Source organism: Botryllus schlosseri, chromosome 4 (assembly GCF_051294905.1).
Source record: "Botryllus schlosseri isolate E-star chromosome 4, Bs_hap1, whole genome shotgun sequence".
Classification (NCBI taxonomy): Eukaryota; Metazoa; Chordata; class Ascidiacea; order Stolidobranchia; family Styelidae; genus Botryllus; species Botryllus schlosseri.
This window is the reverse complement of record NC_137239.1, coordinates 19,867,918-19,887,385: the sequence shown is the minus strand read 5'-3', so window position 1 is coordinate 19,887,385 and position 19,468 is coordinate 19,867,918. Positions and strand designations below refer to the sequence as shown.

Here is a 19,468-nt window from a genome sequence, read left to right as displayed (position 1 = left end):
ACAATATAGGAGCTCACACCTGCTCATATTCAGAAGACGTACGCTAAATCGTCCAATAGCTATATCTGCATATGACAAACAGCGGTAAACACCTGAATCAAATGATTTCATGAGCAGCAGGTTATAGCTTAACATCGCCCCAAACATGTGGAAGAACGTATTTCTTTGGACATTGAGCTTCATATTTACATTGGTTTCACCCGGTTGCGCGGAACATCATTATTATGGAAGTGCTGGTTCTGTGCTAGACTTCATGGAGCGAATATACGGAAGCGAAGATGACCCGAATCCAAAACGGGATATTCACTCTGAATTGTCGGTGCTTGGTAATGGATGGCGTAGCGTTATTTAGTAATTTAGATAACACTTGACTAGGGTTACTATATTTTGGAAATCTGAAAAGAGGACACTTTTTCAAAATTTTCAGACTTGCAAAAGCGGAGGAAAATCCTTAAAAAATGGTAAATTTTTCCCACTTCGTGGTCGGTTAATGACTACAAAAAAAGGTCAACTTTTCGGCTCAGCTCCAAAACTACAGTTTTTCTTTCATGTTATCAGGTGGTTGACTAAAAAAATGGTCAACTTTCCGGCCCAGCTCCCAAAATACCCGCCGGGGCGTTACTTCAGCGCTGATTTACTGTATCTAAGTATATTTTGCCATATATTTAACCACAATTACCTTAAAAGAGGACAAAATTTCAAAAAACAAACAAAAAAAAAGACATTTGGCCGTCCTTCAACGACACTTTCAAAAAAAGTCAAAAAGGGGTCAAATCCTCTCAAAAGAGGACGTATGGTAACCCTACACTTGACGGTATATCAACTCCGATATAAAGCATGGAAATAATAAACCTGATATATCGTAACCCATACAATTCGACTCAACTATAGGGCTGGATCTATACAAAAATCAAACTCGTTTCAAACATATAGTCCTAGTTTAAAACGTGTTTTATTGTGTTTGTGTTCTCGTTAGGACATCATGAATTGACGCTGTTATATGATTATTCAAGAATTACAATTGAAGGTATATTTTGGAAATTGCAAGATTTATTCAAGCAACTAACACAAAATTACTAATGACTCTAAAGCAAGCTTCTATATATGTTCCGTTACCGTAATGCAAGACAATACCACTCGTAAAATGATGAAAATTTATCCTAAAACTATATCTTAAAACATATTGTAAAAAGTATTTAGTTTCTGTTCAAGTATAGGAAGAGGTGGTAGTAGTTTAAAAACATATAACCAATTGATTAAGTATACTTATATTTGGTTAAATATACTGAAGTACTCCTAAATAGTAAAAGCACGTCGTTAATACTGACCATCCCTGCCTATATATGTGTATTCGAGTTATCGCAACAATAAGCCTAAAGTGAGTTACTACTGAAGCTTGTGGTGGTAGTAGGGTTGCATTTAAAACCAAAATCAATTGGCACAAGGCCCTTGTTTAAAACATGTTTTTTTAAAGCCATCACGTCACGAATATCAAATTATGACGCCATATTGGATTGACATTTACAATTGAAAATATAGGGTAGCTCCTTTGACACGAAATATGTACGAGATTCTACGTGCTATAGCTGTTGAACCGACTATTTTGAGGGTTCCAACCATCCCATATCGTATACGTCGGCTATATCGGGTCGTAATTGTCCGTAGGATCATACAACATGTTTTTGGAAAGTATTTACTCAATTATGGCGTGATTTTACGACTTGAATAATAATGATGTCTTTTAAAAATAGGTATTTATACGTGATTTTATTGAAGTTTCTACAAGGCGAAGGTCGTGGAGTACTGTTAAAGACCACGACCTTTATTGTGATAGCTCGATGTCTTTTGAAAGAAATGTGGATTTGCTGTTTGCTATAGCCTCTAATATACTGCGAGTTGCGTAATTGAACTTTGCTTAAAAGTATCCGTTGCTTTTACATATAACTTGTCCGAAACGAGATACAGGCTACTTTTTGACTGTATATTATAACATTTGTACCATTGTTGCGAACGCCTAAAGTTGACCATGAACTCACTATTGCGCATTGGCGGTTGAAAACCATATTGATAGATGAAAACCACTCGTAAATTTGTTCGGTATTCCGATTGTATTAGAGTTTACGGTATTTGCAAAGCTTGTGCTCAATAGCCCTAAGCAATAAGCATTCGTTCCGACCTTATATGGCTGCATTTCCACGCGTTTCTTTCTAGCGATTACTATTCAAATCATTCATTAGCAAGTTCACTAACATTTTCATCACTACAAAGCACCATGAGAATGTATATATACAATCTATGAATATATGTAGCTTTCCGTAACTTTTCATTGCTTGTTTTCGACAGATGAACAACCCCGAGTTCAAACAACGTCCGGATTGATTTACGGGGCGAAGAATGAACACGCGAACTCTTTTTTTTCAATACCGTTCGCAGTGCCTCCGGTCGGAGACCTTCGGTAACATCATCGACATTTCAGTTGCCCAATAATCGGCAATCATGTAGCTGACCTCTATGTCGTAAATTCGACAGATACAAGTCACCCGAGATCCTGGAAACCCCGGACCTTGCAAGGAACTTGAGTGAAAGGGTTAGAAATAGCTGTGTTCAGCCCGGCCAGGTAATAATTACTGACGTCCTATAACTGCATCTGCACGCCTTTCCGCGTAAATTCGAATCCGGTGGCGTAGCCATAGAAAAAAGGCTAAATTCCTCCCTAAAGGCTTGTTCCTTCAATGAAGTTCGGGAATCTCGGCATTTTAAATTAATTTTATCACGCCATATCAATGGTTTGTCCCCAGTAAGCGAAAAATTGTTGACGTATAGGTTGGCCTGTCGCTGATTCTGAGTGGGAGTGTGAGAGAGTACAGTATACCAAGGAGCAGATTTTTCAAGATAAGATCGCGTGATACCCATATCCCAGAAACGTAAGAACAGGATTATTCAGTGTCGCCATTCCGGGGGATTCTGATTTGTCATTCTCCAAGGTCTAACAAAGGGACAAAATTACACAGATCCATGGAATATGCGGATGTGCTGACTGTGTTTATACTCTGTAGGGATGACGTGAATGTGTGGTTCACGTTCACGTTTTGTGTGCGTGAACCCAAGAAATCGAAAGCGTTCGCAATCGAAACTTGGTAGGTTATGCACTGTGAACCTTTTCCATCGATTAAGATTTTACTTCACGTCATTATAACATTTTTGATTGAATTCTTTGCATTTCAACTTCGAACCACTCTCCACCGGAAACTGTCAGCATGAAAAGAAATTCAGCACGAAACGTGATTACAACTTACCAATTTCAATTTTTTTTTTGTTTGAACAGTTTGCTATAGAGATATTCAGCTTTTCGTTTGGGAATATTTAGTGACTCCCTGCAGTGAGTTTTGCCCACAATAACAAAATAGCAAGAACGAATTTTACTGAATAACCAATCATATTATAATTGATGTAGAGAATGCATCGTTGTCTAATAAAAGATATTAGAAGCCGTACGGGATCTATCTTGATTTTATATGTTTATTGTATTGTATATTGTGTTGGCTACTGTATAACTTGTTTTGTGGTGTTAAATGTTGCAATTTACAACCGATTTCTCACTCTGATCAACACCAATGCAACAATAGTCTGCCCATTCCTTAAGAATAGATTGCGCAGTCTAGCAGAATAGATTGCGCAGTCCAGCCCAGACCGCCAAGGCGTAATCTTATATTCCCGTGCAAGTGCTCGTCGAGATTGTTGGCAAAGCGACGGAAAATGATTTTATGCAATTATGATAGCACTTGATTGTTCCAGTCGATACAGTTGGTGACGTGTGTAGCAATTCAACATATTCAGCATTGTGGCCCGAGTCGTCGCAAATGTAGGGTTGCAATTAGTAATATGATGTCACGTGACGTCCTAGGTTCACGTTTGCGTTCACATAGATTAGCGTTCACGTAAACTAGGGATGGTGTGAACCCCTGAAAGGTTCAGGTTCGTGGGAACGCGAACCTTTTTGAAAGGTTGTGAACGCGAGCGTGAACCTATCACGTAACGTGACGTTATATTGCTAATTCCAATCGATATATTAATGTATACAAATACACTTTAGCGACGACTCAGGCCACATGTGATGAATGACGTGAAAATTTGTAATACATGAAAAAGGTCCACAGTGCAGAATCTGCAAAGGCTCGTTTGTGAACGTGAACCTCTAAATTTCCGAGGTTCACGAACAGGACGCGAACGTGAACCTCACGCTCACACCATCCCTGCATAAAACCTTTCAGATGTTCACACCATCCATAAATTACTTTGCTTGTATGTCTGATTTTAGTTCAACGAAGATTGTCTGGTGTTAACGGTGCATGTACCGAAGGACGTGGACCTCTCAATCAGCAACTCCCCTCCCGCCTATGAACTCCCAGTTTTGGTATTCCTGCACGGCGGTGCATACTTCTTCGGTGCAGGGTCCCTAACGCTTTACGACGGACGTTATCTCAGTCAAGCTACATCTGCTATTGTCGTCACAGTGAACTACAGGCTGGGTAAGGGAGTTACGATACACTTTTCGATTTCAGTCGAATGAAAGCTCTCCGTACGCCCTAATCAGACGTGACCAGTAACGAAGTACTTCCGCATATTTTCGGAGTAGGCTACCCAAGTACTTTCGTTACTTATTCGAGTGGTTTTGTTTTTAGAGTATACCCACTTCTGCTTAGCAACACCCGAAGCAAAGCTCTTATCTCTGTTACACTCTAATTTGAAATTTTGTGAAGTAGAAAGTAAATTTTGGATAAGTTTGCATCCTTTTTACCAGTGAAATTTTTATGACATCCGGGCGAAGTAGTCGCTGCGTATCCCGGCAATCGAATACATTTTCTTAAATTGCACATGTTTGCAGTGTCCTTAGTCAGTTTGCATCAGTCATTATATTACATGGAGATTCATCCTGCAATTTCGAAAGAAGCCGCCTGTGATCGATCACTAATAATTTGCGACACCTGGAACAAAATCTCTTTTAAAAACTTACGTATAGTCTACTTCAGTACATTCAGATCGCTCATTTTCTACTTCTGAGTAACAATGCGAAATGCTTAAAGGGCCTCTGGCTGTAACATCACCACTGTATTATAGTCTCTATCTGTCATAAAATTGTAGTAATTCTCTGTTAGGGCCACTGGGATTTTTGGTGTTTGACGACGGCGAACACACGTTTGAGGGAAATCAAGCCTTGCGGGACCAGCAGCTCGCCATGCAATGGGTACAATCTAACATCAGGAATTTTGGAGGAGACAGCAATAAAGTAAGGTGATTTCGTACGTCATTATCTCTAATAGCTGTTGTACACGCCAGAGACATATATATCATCGTTATGGGATGGATATCATAAATATCTCATCAATACGGTTATTTCATCTGTTCGTAACAAAACCGAATCCATAGAATTGTCGGTGACAGATTTCAGTTGTGGTATCCAGAGGACCACCATTTGAACCACATAACCGGTTTTGTAGGGTTTAATGCCGATTTAAAATCCCTGCACTTGTGCAATAAGTATTCATATGTGCGATTTGGCCCGGTATTTAAATTTTGAAAATGATAGTTATGTCCAAATCATACCGGATATCGTTTTATCGGATTACTCACAGTGTTAGATTAGTGAATAGTTTGTGGTTACCTTACGCGAAGCTTCAAAGGAGGGAATATAGGCGAATTGTTGAACCAATTTCAACGTGATTGATGAAGTATTATGACAGTTTGACGTCATTATTTTGCCTAGTGCCTATGCCTAATGCCTAGTGAATAATGCCTATGCAAAGTGCGGCCCGCGAAGCTATTCTGTGCGGCCCGTGAAAGGTTGCTTAGAATTAAAAACATAAAACTTGCTTTTTGAATGACTAAAACAATAGGCTCTATCAAATAAGGAGGAAATTCATTTGCTGTGAAGCCTGTTCATTAATATGCCACGATTACGCTGCCTACGTACCTGGCCTGCGTAATCCAGATTCAAAATAAAGGCAATGTGGCAATAAGTATGAGTAGCAATCAGAGGTGGTCAGTAACGAAGTACTTCTACTTTTTTGAAGTACTCAAGTAGTTTTCCTCTACTTCTGGTACTTACTCAAGTAGATCTGATTTTCGCTACTTCTACTTCTACTTCGTAATATTTTGTGATCTACTTACTTACTTTTCGCTATTTTCAGTTTGTCAAGTAGAAGTAGTTCAATCTTCCAATCAGGAAGATAGCCTGAGGAATTTCGGGGTTGTTTTCACGGAGTATCAACATTAAATTTTCATAAAAGTTTAGTAAATCCCAGAATTTTCTTCGCGCTTCGCGCGCAGTACTGGATGCGGAGTGACCAGTTTGCTTTCACGAAAGTATCGGTGAATATAATTTAGGTGGAGGGTTGGCGTGGTTCCGTTCACACCACATTTTCGCCCTTCGTCCATATCAAATAATTCATCTCAGTATATATGGCTCATCACAACGTTTGAAACTGATGTTTCGCAATCTAGCATTTACTTGTCATATCGTCATCTAGCATGTCCATTGTTCATGGCGTGTCCAAATCTGAAAAAGTGGACTCTGACTTTTTTTTTAGTTTTAGAGAAGTTTTAGCATACCACCTTTGAGACTTTCTGGACTAAAAACATGAAATACATGTTCTGCTTTTAGAAGTAGTATTTATATTTCACTTTCAATTCCCAGTATCATATACTTTGAGTTATAATTATTATCAGTTCTTTTGTCTGGATAACTAACATGTTGAAGTATAAAAGCAAGTGTAGTAATGCCTTTAATTTTTGAAAATGAAGCTACACAATATGGCATTTTTACGGTCCACCATATTTTTTATTACCGTTTACTAATCGCGCAAAGTGTTTACACCGTATCCTATACAACTTCTCCGTATTGCTCTTCGACTAAACTACGGGCCTTATAATATGGGGAATGGGGCCATACCATGCTATTTTCTAAAACGTACTGTTCGAGAAAACAGAGGATTAGCATCGCATTTCCATATCAATACAATCATTTTCATCCCATAATGTGGACGAATACTTATGCTATCGACAATTGGATACCTGCTGGTATGCATCAATATGAATCAAACTCGTCAGTCGTCACCTATCGCATAGTTCAATTTGCACCTTTTTACAATCCATGTGAACGAATTAGGATCGTTTTCATAACTACTTACTTACTTGAGTACTTTTAAAGTCAGTCAATTCTACTTCTACTTCAAGTAGTTTAAGGTTGCTTATGTAAGAAGTACTTCTACTCGTACTTGAGTAGATATTTTCGTCGCTACTTCTACTTCTACTTGAGTAGATTTCTTGACTACTTTGACCACCTCTGGTAGCAATTGAGGTCACAAGAAATCACTCTTTCCATATAGCTTAAGCTTAGTTCAAACCTTCCTCGTTGACATTGTCACATTACGCATTATACGGTATGTGTTTAAATTTGTGACGTGGTATGTTTACAAATTTTTAATTCGTAAAACAATCAATCAGTGCCCGCGATTACTATTATGACTCATCGTCATATCTATCACCCATAAAGGATTAACGGGCAACCAAAAAAAAGAAAGCTGAACACTGAAATTCAAAGAAGGTTTAGGTTTAGAATTTAGAACACTAAATATTCGCATACTGGAGTCAGGGGTGAACCCATCCTTCACGTTTTTGCCGATCATGTCGCCGAGATTAGGGATTTTAATTCAAGTCGGTCTTATGACAAAAGCACGAAACACTATAGGTCAAGGGATGGCGAAGTTCAGAAAAACTGCAACATAAAAGCTATATTAAACCTGGACACTGCTCGGAAGGCAGCGACCCAAGAGAATAAGCTTTGTACTATTGCATATACGTTCCAGTGTGGTTCTCGAACTGAGGGACGTGAAAGAATCCGAAAGATGGCGCAAAGCCGAAGTTTATTGAAAAAAATTATCGCGCTTAGCGCGATGTACCCCAAGCTTTAAGTTCTTGCTCTGTGTATTGTCCAACTTGGATATTTCACAATTCTCTCATCAACAGCCATAATCTTACATGCCATCAAACTATCCGTTGGGATTGCTAGCATTCTCGTTGCACTTTTTAATATTTTGTGATATCATGATAAGTGGGCGCGAAATTGTTCACTATCATAAAGGGAGGCGTGCCTAAAAAAGTCTGAGAAAGACTGCTTTAGAGTATTAATAGAAGAACGTTGATAGGGGTTTAAAGAGATCTAAATTGTCTCATGTTTAATATTGTTTCGAATCATGACAGCTAATAGATATTTTTTTAATCAACCGTGACTTTCTCATTACCTACTATCCACACATTCACTGAGCATGAGCAGCATTTATTAACAATATAATTTAGAAATAAAATTAAAATACGCTGGAGAATATAGCCAAATTTTCCCACTCGGCCCGCCAACGTATTAATTTCTTTCATTTGGCCCGCGGAGGAAAATAATTGCCCACCCTTGGCCTATGCCTATAGTGGCGTAGACATCTCTACATTTGTATCCTAGCGATTTAATTTATATATAAGGATACCGATATATATTTCGACACCTCACTATTACCAGTTCATACATTAAGGTAACTCTATTTGGAGAAAGTGCCGGCGCCCAATCAACGATGTTCCATCTTTTGTCGAAAACCAGCGAGCCGCTGTTCCATCGCGCGATCATGCAGAGCAATCCCGCTGTATTTCGATATCACAATCGTGAGCGTTCTCTGTCAGTAACGGATCAGCTTATTCGACTTTTACGTTGCAGTGCGATAAATAGGGACGACTGCTGTGGTCCGCTGAAGAGTAATTACAGCTGCCTCATGTAAGAATTTAGTAGCCTAGAGATGGTAAAGAACGTTCTGTGAGGACCGGTGCTTAGTGCTTATACCATATGACGTATACGGCGTGGTGCTTAACATAGATTTCAACTGAACTTGCAAAATGTAGTCGAATGTGCCGAACCTTATATAGATGTCATATGTATATCTTTCGATTTCGGTCATTGTTACATGAACTTGGCTATGGTTCACACACACCGAGCGAGATAGTGTAATGGTTACGCGTCCGGCTTCTCGAGCGGTAGGTCGTGGGTTCGATCCCCGGCCGGGTCATGCCCAAGACTCGAAAATTGGTATCCGCAGCTATCCTGCTAGGCGCTCAGCAATCACGGAAAGCATGGAGGAGAAAAAAAAAACGGGGGCGCAGACTGGATGACCTCATGGGGCCGTATCGCAACTCCGTCGTCAAAGCATCTCGATGGTGCAGGCGAAAAAGAATATCATATCTCTCTCTCTCACACCATCCGCAGAATTCTGTGTTTTTTCGTTTTCTGATACTTACTGAAGTGGTTATGTTTTTAGATTACTTCCGCATACACTCAACACTCAACAGTTTATCTTGGGCAAAGCTCCTTAATTTTACATATTTCCATTTTGTAAAATAGAAAGTACACTCTTAGATTGTGCAATTGTGCATTCAGACCCAAAGGGTAGAAAAGGGTGGTATAGCCTACACGAAAGCATATACCTTCCTACGATCCCTCGTGCATGCGTAATTTGGATTAAAATGTTGCACTCCATTTATACCGTGGTATAAGTCTGAGATAGGTTCTGCTTTCGCGTGCCATTGGCGCATTCACACCCGTATGTCAGCTGGGGTGGTACACGGGTGGAAATACACTTACATTTACACACATACATTTTCGCTAAGAGTGTAAATTTGGAATGTGCTCGCATCACATATATGAGTAAAATGACCATGGCAACTGGGCAAATTAGCCCCTGTTTCACGATATTTCAATATATTTTTCCGAAAATTGCACTAATTTGTAGTGTTATTGTCATTTTGCGTTATTCGTGAATATGCACCTGGCAATTGCGAAAGTGGCCAACTCCAATTAACTGCCTATAGGTATGCGACACCCAGGGCTGTGGAGTCGGAGTCGGAGTCGGCGGAGTCGGAGTCTAGGTAATTTTCGCTTGCTGGAGTCGGAGTCGGAGTCGGAGTCGTGAAAACAATAATAGCTGGAGTCGGAGTCGAAGTCGGAGTCGGAGTCGGTGAGAAAATACTGACTGGAGTCGGAGTCGGAGTTTGTGAGAATGACTATGACTTCGACTCCGAGTCCAACTTCTCTATCATGAGAACATTTGCTTTCAAAGAATTTTCAATAGAATTTTTATGTACCACCAATCACTGTTATTATTAATCATACAGATCAGGTGCGGCCAGCCCATATGGCTCGCAGGCCAAATTTGGCACACGAGAAGGTTAGGTGTGACCTGCGAGGTAATTCTCGAAATTATTTATGACATCAGGTATACAATTGCAAGGCCAACCAAAATTTGATTAGCATGACCGCGAAATTTGATGATTACTAAAACAACAGTTCTGACGAATTGACGTATCCAGGGGTCAGCCACATTTATCCCAGAGCTTCGTATATGACGATGAAGTAGAATATTTCATAGCAGATTTATTTGACTTGAAATTTTTCTCGGTACTTAATCGCATGATTCATTGTCACTAGATTTCTTGCATTCAGTATTTGAACCCCTTCTGAAAATTATAAATACATATTATTCACAGAATTGATTCTAACTATATTCGCAATTAGGAGATACGGCTTCGCTTGTGCACTCGCAGCGATATCGTCGACAAAACATTTGCAAAAAAGTGATAGAGGCATGTTCACTGATACCGTCGAATTTGCTATGTCTAAACGTCGAATAATCCTGTCCTTACCAAATGAGCCCAGTGGTATACAGATGCGACCCCCAATGTATATTAGTGACATATTTAATGATATAGCTATAGCCTAATTCAGTCGTTATCTTGCAAAAAAATTTCGCGCTTCGCGCGACCAGGGACTGATTGCGCACTGCACAGTTGCATGACATATTGTTACCAATTTTAGATCGTATTAATATAAGTCTTGTTTGCAATGTTACCTAACTAGGTTCGCTCCTATCAACGACTAAAAAAAGTTATCAAATTCCAGTTGCCCGCGCAATGGTTCGCAAATCTCAGGTGTCCCTTTCGCCGAAAAAGTTGCCCACCTCTGATATAGATAAAATTAGACATTATACTTGCAAATTACAACTCAGTTGAAGAGGGGAAGAAAATCGCAAGATGCGTTTTCGCGATGCAGTCAAAATTGATGCAATTTTTGGAATTATACCATGATACTGTGACAGAGAAAATGCATCGGCTGGTTTTGTAAACATGTAAAAATGATGTAAATATGACCAAACGGTGCTTCCCACTTGACAAAATTAAAAATATTTGTAGTGTAGCTTAGCTGTTTGGGTCGAACAAATGATTAAGAAAGACTGCAAGTCCCAATCCTTGAATACTTGATTAAGTACATGTAGACTAGACATAGGCTATGGTCTTTGACTACTTGACTAAATTCCATTTATGACCAATATCTATTAGTAGTAGTAAGAGTGTTTGTGCTTGTAATCAGGATAGTGTGCAATGACAAAATTAGTAAGTTCAATTTCTTTATTAGATGCTGAGTCATACACAAGAGCTACACTTGGATTTTTTATCTACATTTTTATTATAGAGGATTGGATATCTGCCATATTTGAATGATGCATACATTTCAGGATATTAGAGAGTCCATGTTATAAAAACTTGAATAAGGAAGGATATTTAGCAAATCTTTGTTTCATGATAATTGCATAGTGGATAATTCGAGCTGTGCCACAATGAAACAATTTAGCATGCCACAGTTAATCATATGTTTGCATATGTTTAATGGTTGTATGATAGTCATTCGACCGACAATGTGGCATATAATTTTCGAAGTAAATTGGTAATAATGCTGGAGTCGGAGTCGGGAGTCGGAGTCGGAGTCGGTACGTTTAAAGACCCAGGAGTCGGAGTCGGAGTCGGAGTCGGTACGTTTAAAGACTCAGGAGTCGGAGTCGGAGTCGGAGTCGGTATATTGAAAATGTGTGGAGTCGGAGTCGGAGCCGGAGTCGGTGGTAAAATTTACCGACTCCACAGCCCTGGCGACACCAATCTACCTTTTAAAACTACTTACTTGAGTACTTTTCAGAGTTTCATTTTCTGTGTTTTCAATTACTATCTCTATATACTTGTTCGCTATATTTCTACTTCTACTTCGTTACTTCTACTTTTACTTAATTAGCAACGCTGACTAATTTCCTATACCTGAATATAGGCCTACCATAATCTACTTTAATCAAAATTCAGGGAATCAAGTCCTCAGGCTCTGAATTCGGCAATGCTCAGAATTATGGGAATAAGCTGGGTTCAAGCTGATGTTTTATCCGGTGTGGAAGCATTCAGACCTTATATCGATGGACAAGAATTCACCGATCAGCCGATGAAACTTTTCAAGGAAGGTAAATGGAGCACAAACAAGCCCGTAATTATCGGAACTAACGAAGAGGAGCTCGTCGTGCTAAAATACATTATTCCGATGAACGAATTGATATTTAGGGTGATTGCTGTTGATGCTTTGACACGTTTGCATATTTATAGTGCTCACCAACCACCAATAACTTTTACAGGGATTAAATAGATTGCTGTTTGATGGCGAGGGACATAACAACAACACCGGAGATTTGATATCGGAAAAATACACAGAATTGTACAGTGCCAGTTACGATGATTTCGGCCACATATTTGGAATAGAAATGACTGACATATTTTTCGGTTGCACCTCGAGGTCGATGGCGAGGTAGAATTAAGTTATGTAAATATATATATATATTACAGTCTACGTGTAATATGGTGCTGCGTAGTGGAATCAGCACTAGGAGATCAAATTTACGGTGACTAACCCATATCAACGATGACAATCCTAAATTCCGCAGACCTCCTAATTTACCCAAGTCAATTTTCCTCCCGGTCGTTGGATCGGATGCGTTGATTTGTACATGACCCCGCGATGTATTCATAGCATCGAGTCATTGTACGCAATGTTTTTGTTCGGCCCGTACTGATTTGTCATATAATGGCAAACCCTTGATGGCATTTAGAATCGTCATATCTAAGGCCAAATTATATGGCATTATAGGTTGCATATAATACAGATAGTCTGCGTCCGTTTAGTAGGCCTACCCATGCATTTTTCGTATTCGCCTTGGAAGCCTTAGGAAGGCAGCTAACCGTAACATTTCGCTAAATGTACATGTACAGGTTTGCATCAGCTACGGCAAAAAGCGGCGTTTACTACTATGTCTTCAGTCACACGCTGGACGGCCAAGACTGTGAAGATGCTTTCGGCAACTTTTGTGGATACTCTTACCATGGCTCAGAACTGTACTTCGTCTTCAGGACGATTGAACACAGAGGGTAATCGCCTCTGTAGCCTGCACTGCCGAAGGGAAGCACATTATGATTTTGATTTCAGGTTAATTGCCGATGAAGAGGATGTGGATGTGTCGAACCAGTTCAGCAATTACTGGGGGAATATGGCGTGGACTGGTAATCCTTCTGAAGGCCCTGATTTTGGATTCGAAGGCTCCTTTCCGGAATGGAAGAGATATGAAAAGAGGCAAGATGGCGACTCCTGGACCAACATGCGTATTGACGACCCGAATGCTCGACTGGAAACTGACTATATGGCAAACATTTGCGATTTCTGGGATTCGCTCGGCGTGTACGAGGCGCCCGCAATGGACTTGGTTGCAGACACTACCACGCGGACGCCACCGATCACTGAATCGCCAAGTGATGATACTACCTCCGGATCTAGCGTGTTACACGGTGTGATGAGCATCGTTGTAACTAATATTGCCATTATTGTGTTAACGATTCGTAATACCGCTTGACGAGTAGCCAATCTAGTCTATATGCCGAATGTTGCTATCGCGATTGTTTTCATGTAGCCCGTCTGAGGTGTAGGATTGGTTCGATTGTTGATATTTTACGTGTTAGATATACCACAAGTTCAATTTGGGATCAATGAAAAGATAGTAGTAGATATAATTTTATGTATATTCCAGAATATTTGGTGCAATAGAACAGTGGTTTTCAGCATGTGGTGAGTCACGGGAACATTCTGAGGTGGGTTTGAGGTACAATAACAGAGAGAACGGCTTTTATTTTGACTTGGATGTGGCAATGGACAATAGGGTTGTTAAAAAATTTTTTTTTTACAAATTTTACTCGCTTAGTGTTACAATTGTCGGGTTGCTTAAAATATCGCTACACACTAAATTTCAGTCAATTCCGACCAGTAAAGGCCATGCAATCTTGAATTGAAATTTCGACCATATTTGAATTTATAGTAGCCGAGTGAAATTTGGAAAAAAAGTAATTTTTGAATTACCCTAATGGACAATGGACATGCTCGACCCGGACTGCTAGCAGGCGCTATCATCACCACTATACGCAAACTCCCCCGCTATGTCAAGGATGTTTTTTCTTTATATATTCGTGTAACCGATAGGAAGTCTCCAGAATACCCACCCAAGTGTCGGAGGTTTATCTAGGCTCCTCCTCGCCCTCTCATCCGTGTAAGCGGCGTCTTATAAAAATCCAGTAGAAGTGGACCGTGCTACAAGTTGGCATAACGACGGAATAATAATGTAGAAAATTGGACTGGTGTGTGTAAATGAACATAGTTGTTAACAAGCACCATAATTACCACAAACAACAACAATAATTCGACCATATGAATGTGCACGTGTTGTACTCAAACGTGGTCACATAAGTCATCGTGGCTTACTCCAGTCGACTTTTTCCAAGTATCAGTAAAAAAAGTAAGTAACCAATGAAGTATTCTAGAGGTCTTGTTTTGCCTCAATAACAGAAAACTGTTTAGTATAAGGGGAAGTAGTCTAAAACATTATCACTTTAAGTAAGTAGTAGGCTACAAGTAGGCATAACCTAATTGATGATTAGGCTACTTCGAAAAAAGTAGAAGTTCTTCTAGTTAGTTATACTAACTTTTTCGGGTTGTATTTCTGTTAGGTTCGGTTTATTAGCAATTTTATCAGTTCATTTACACCACAAAAATTGCAGTAGACAATGAAAAGATAGGAAGGTGTCGAAACGACTTGGAGTAGTCTTTGAAATCAGAGTATTGGCCTAGGGAGAGGCGATGTAAAGAGGAGGCATGCACACTGAATGAGAAGTAGAAGAAGATAATATAGAAAAGCAAGCGACAAAATGAGGTGGCATGTCACAGAAGACAGAGGGTGAGATCGAGGTCAGGTCGTGGTTCGTTAATCTTGCGAGGACGGACTATAGGCTACTTCAATAATAATAATATCAATAATCGTTGAGTTATATTTTCCTCTGAACAAGACACACACAATGCGATACACACGATGTACAATGCGATAAGACACAATGCGATGTAATGAACAGATAGGAGGATGCCGAACGACGCGCAGTTGCAGCCTTTTAGCCTGACATCCACCTCGGCCTAAAGTGCCCGCCGTCACAGTTATTTTCGATGTCGATCTTTTTGAAGCCGCGGCCCTCCTTTCTAGTTCTTTTCATTCTTGTGAGGGCTTCCTTTCGCCGGGTCTTTTTCTGGGCTTTTTCGGCGACGGCAGGGGAAGTGGACCCCAGATGAATCTTCGACGGGAATCGAACCGGCGCAGCCCGATTAGTTGGCGCTTATCGCCACCACTACGCTATCTCCGCCGCAATTTAGATTCCTAAGTATGAAAACCGCTGCATGAATCAGGGCGCTTTTAGACGGGAGGTACATTTTCGGTGTCAAACCGTGGCCCTGCATACCCAGACCAACTTTGGGACAGTGATCCATTACCCATGGCTTGGCATCAAATGGCTATATTTAGAATTTTAGATATGTTTCATTATCTCGACATAATCTGAAGTAAGCAATAGTACAGACGACGAGTTGCAAGTGCTGATGAAAAATCAGTAACAATAGCGTAATATTAGTGATCATTGCCTGATGCGCGAAAAAAACATTAGTCCAGTATTTTTAGACTTTATAGCTGCCGTTGAATAACAAACCTCGCTGTTTTCGTTGTCACGTTGAAAAAATAGTGGCACTATTGCGCAACGGGTCAAAGTACATTAGGCCAGAGGCCAGACCTTCTACCGACCTCCTAAATGCTACAGGGTTGGTTCGATTGGTTTGAAATAAGGACAAATATGTTAGAAATGAGGTGAGTCTCATGTCAGAAATGAGGATAGTCATGTCAGAAATGAGGATAGTCATGTCAGAAATAAGGATAGTCGCTATATTCACTATAAAGTCAGTTACAGTACCAGGCACGACTTTCTAGTGCTGCTAACCCAGTCCGAACACATCCCAGACATGATGTCCGGGTATCAACACAGGCCGAACACGCCCAAGACACCATGTCCGAATGGCAACACAGGCCGAAAACACCCCAGACATGATGTCTGAACACGCCCCAGATACGATGTCCGGGTATCAACACGGGCCGAACACGCCCAAAAGACACCATGTCCGAATGGCAACACGGACCGAACACGCCCCAGACACGATGTCCGAGTGTCAACTCAGATCCGAAAACAACCCAGACACCATGCTTGAATGGCCGAACATGTCCCAGACACGATGTCCGATTGGCAGCACAGGCCGAACACACCACAGACATGATGTCCAAACACGCCCCAGATACGATGTCCGGGTATCAACACAGGCCGAACACGCCCTAGACATCATGTGTGAATGGCAGTACAGGCCGAACACCCCCCCCCCCCCAGACATGATGTCCGAACACGCCCCAGATACGTTGTCCGGGTATCAACACGGCCGAACACACCCAAGACACCATGTCCGAATGGCAGCTCAGATCCGAAAACAACCCAGACACCATATGCTTGAATGGCCGAACATGCCCCAGACACGATGTCCGATTGGCAGCACAGGCCGAACACACCACAGACATGATGTCCAAACACGCCCCAGATACGATGTCCGGGTATCAACACAGGCCGAACACGCCCTAGACATCATGTGTGAATGGCAGTACAGGCCGAACACCGCCCCCCCCCCAGACATGATGTCCGAACACGCCCCAGATACGTTGTCCGGGTATCAACACGGCCGAACACACCCAAGACACCATGTCCGAATGGCAGCACAGGCCGAACACACCCCAGACATAATGTGTGAGTGGCATCATAGGCCGCAGACACAATGTCCGAACACAGCCGAGACACCATGTTTGAATGGCCGAACATGCCCCAGACACGATGTCCGATTGGCAGCACAGGCCGAACACACCCCAGACATGATGTCCAAACACGCCCCAGATACGATGCCCGGGTATCAACACAGGCCGAACACGCCCAAGACACCATGTCCGAATGGCAACACAGGCCGATAACACCCCAGACATGATGTCCGAATACGCCCCAGATACGAAGTCCGGGTATCAACACGGGCCGAACACGCCCAAGACACCATGTCCGAATGGCAACACAGGCCGATAACACCCCAGACATGATGTCCGAATACGCCCCAGATACGAAGTCCGGGTATCAACACGGGCCGAACACGCCCAAGACACCATGTCCGAATGGCAACACAGGCCGAACACACCCCAGACACGATGTCCAAGTATCAACACAGGCCGAACACGCCCAAGACACCATGTCTGAATGGCAACACGGACCGAACACGCCCCAGACACGATGTCCGAGTGTCAACTCAGATCCGAAAACAACCCAGACACCATGCTTGAATGGCCGAGCATGCCCCAGACACGATGTCCGATTGGCAGCACAGGCCGAACACAACCCATACATGGTGTCGGAACGCCCCAGACACGATGTGCTATTGGCAACACAGTCCCAACACCCCCCAGACACGATGTTAATAAGGTTGGTCGTGTTTGAAATAAGGTCAGTCTAGTGTTTGAAATAAGGATAGTCATGTTAGAAATAAGGATAGCCATGTTTGATATAGGGATAGTCATGTTTGAAATAAGGATAGTCTCATGTTTGGAATGAGGATAGTCATGTCAGAAATGAGGATAGTCATGTCAGAAATAAGGATAGTCGCTATATTCACTATAAAGTCAGTTACAGTACCAGGCACGACTTTCTAGTGCTGCTAACCCAGTCCGAACACATCCCAGACATGATGTCCGAACACGCCCCAGATACGATGTCCGGGTATCAATACAGGCCGAACACGCCCGAGACATCATGTCCGAATGGCATCACAGGCCGAACACACCCCAGACATAATGTGTGAGTGGCATCATAGGCCGCAGACACAATGTCCGAACACAGCCGAGACACCATGTTTGAATGGCCGAACATGCCCCAGACACGATGTCCGATTGGCAGCACAGGCCGAACACACCCCAGACATGATGTCCGAACTCGCCGCAGACACGATGTCTGAGTGTCAACTCAGGCCGACACGCCCCAGATATAATGTCTGAATGGCATAATAGGCCGAACACGCCCCAATAACTTCGCTATCTCGTGTCGCAAATTTATAAGGTTGAACTTACTTAATACAGCCATAATGCACATTTTACCTCATTTTGACGTGTCGCAAGCAATAAAGCACAAGTATGTTTTGGAATGTAATCAAATGTATTGCAAACAAGAATATTCATGAATGCTAGCTAGGAGAAATCTCAAGATCATGCGTTGTCATGCAAATATTTGTGTAGTCCAGTGGTTCCCAACGTGGGCGATATCGCCCCCCGGGGGGCGATTTGTCGGTCCAGGGGGGCGAAAATAGCCAAGGGGGCGATAGGGGGGCGAAAACGGACGAAGGGGGCGATAGGGGGCGATGGCGCGTTGAAATGGCTATATTGGCGTCCATGACCGTAACTGCCACACCCAAACCCCAATTGGGATGGGGGCCCGAGATCGAAGGAGGCCCACAATTCTTTCGTGAATTAACAATAATTATTGTGGAAATTTAGGCAACTTTTTCAAAAAAATTCCGCGCTGCGCGCCTTTTCTTGGTCTCATATTTCTTACTTATTGGATACCCTTCCTCCAAGAAATAATATGCATGAGTTATATAAATGGGCATCTCGGCATCAGTCACACCATGTCGCACCAAGAGATATGTATAGTCTCAGGCCATGTAACATGCGACTCCGAGAAGTGGGCCAGAACGCGAAAACCTTAGGGAAAAGGCCTGCCTTTATGCTGACCGACTTCGATATATATACGATAGACATATATATTTATTTGTATATATGCGCCTAAATGGCTGGCGCCAAATGTTCCTGTCCTGGCAATCAGAACCCCACAAAATTATGCCATCTCGCAGAGAAAAATTAATTGCCTGTGCAGACATACCAATTTCAACTCGTGTGAATCTTTTAGTTTAGTACGTATGGGCGATTTGAATATCTTTTGGCATAGCAGACAGGCCACAAAATGTCATTACGTAACGAAGTCATTATACCCACGGGTTCGCCCGAATATGTTAAATTATTATTTACGGGCCCTACATTTTCCAAGACACCTAACTCAGCTTTACCGGTAAATCTGAATACATGAGCAG

At 41.7% G+C, this 19,468-nt stretch overlaps 1 protein-coding gene across 1 annotated transcript; it reads left to right on the top strand.

Moving 5' to 3' along the window:
• Positions 1-97: 97 nt before the first annotated feature.
• LOC145437303 (crystal protein-like) lies at positions 98-13,935 on the top strand. Its single transcript, XM_080314499.1, has 10 exons — positions 98-326; positions 2,344-2,455; positions 2,530-2,617; positions 4,319-4,529; positions 5,157-5,287; positions 8,580-8,815; positions 12,217-12,466; positions 12,537-12,706; positions 13,168-13,323; positions 13,382-13,935. Exons 1-10 carry the CDS (start codon positions 146-148, stop codon positions 13,800-13,802), a joined length of 1,956 nt encoding a protein of 651 aa, XP_080170625.1. The 5' UTR covers positions 98-145; the 3' UTR covers positions 13,803-13,935.
• Positions 13,936-19,468: the final 5,533 nt, after the last annotated feature.

Coding starts and splice junctions, on each gene's coding strand:
- LOC145437303 (XM_080314499.1), top strand. CDS start 146: ATGTGGAAGAACGTATTTCTTTGGACATTGAGCTTCATATTTACATTG. Junction 2,618..4,318: donor GCTGTGTTCAGCCCGGCCAG/GTAATAATTACT, acceptor GTCTGATTTTAG/TTCAACGAAGATTGTCTGGT. Junction 8,816..12,216: donor AGTAATTACAGCTGCCTCAT/GTAAGAATTTAG, acceptor ATCAAAATTCAG/GGAATCAAGTCCTCAGGCTC.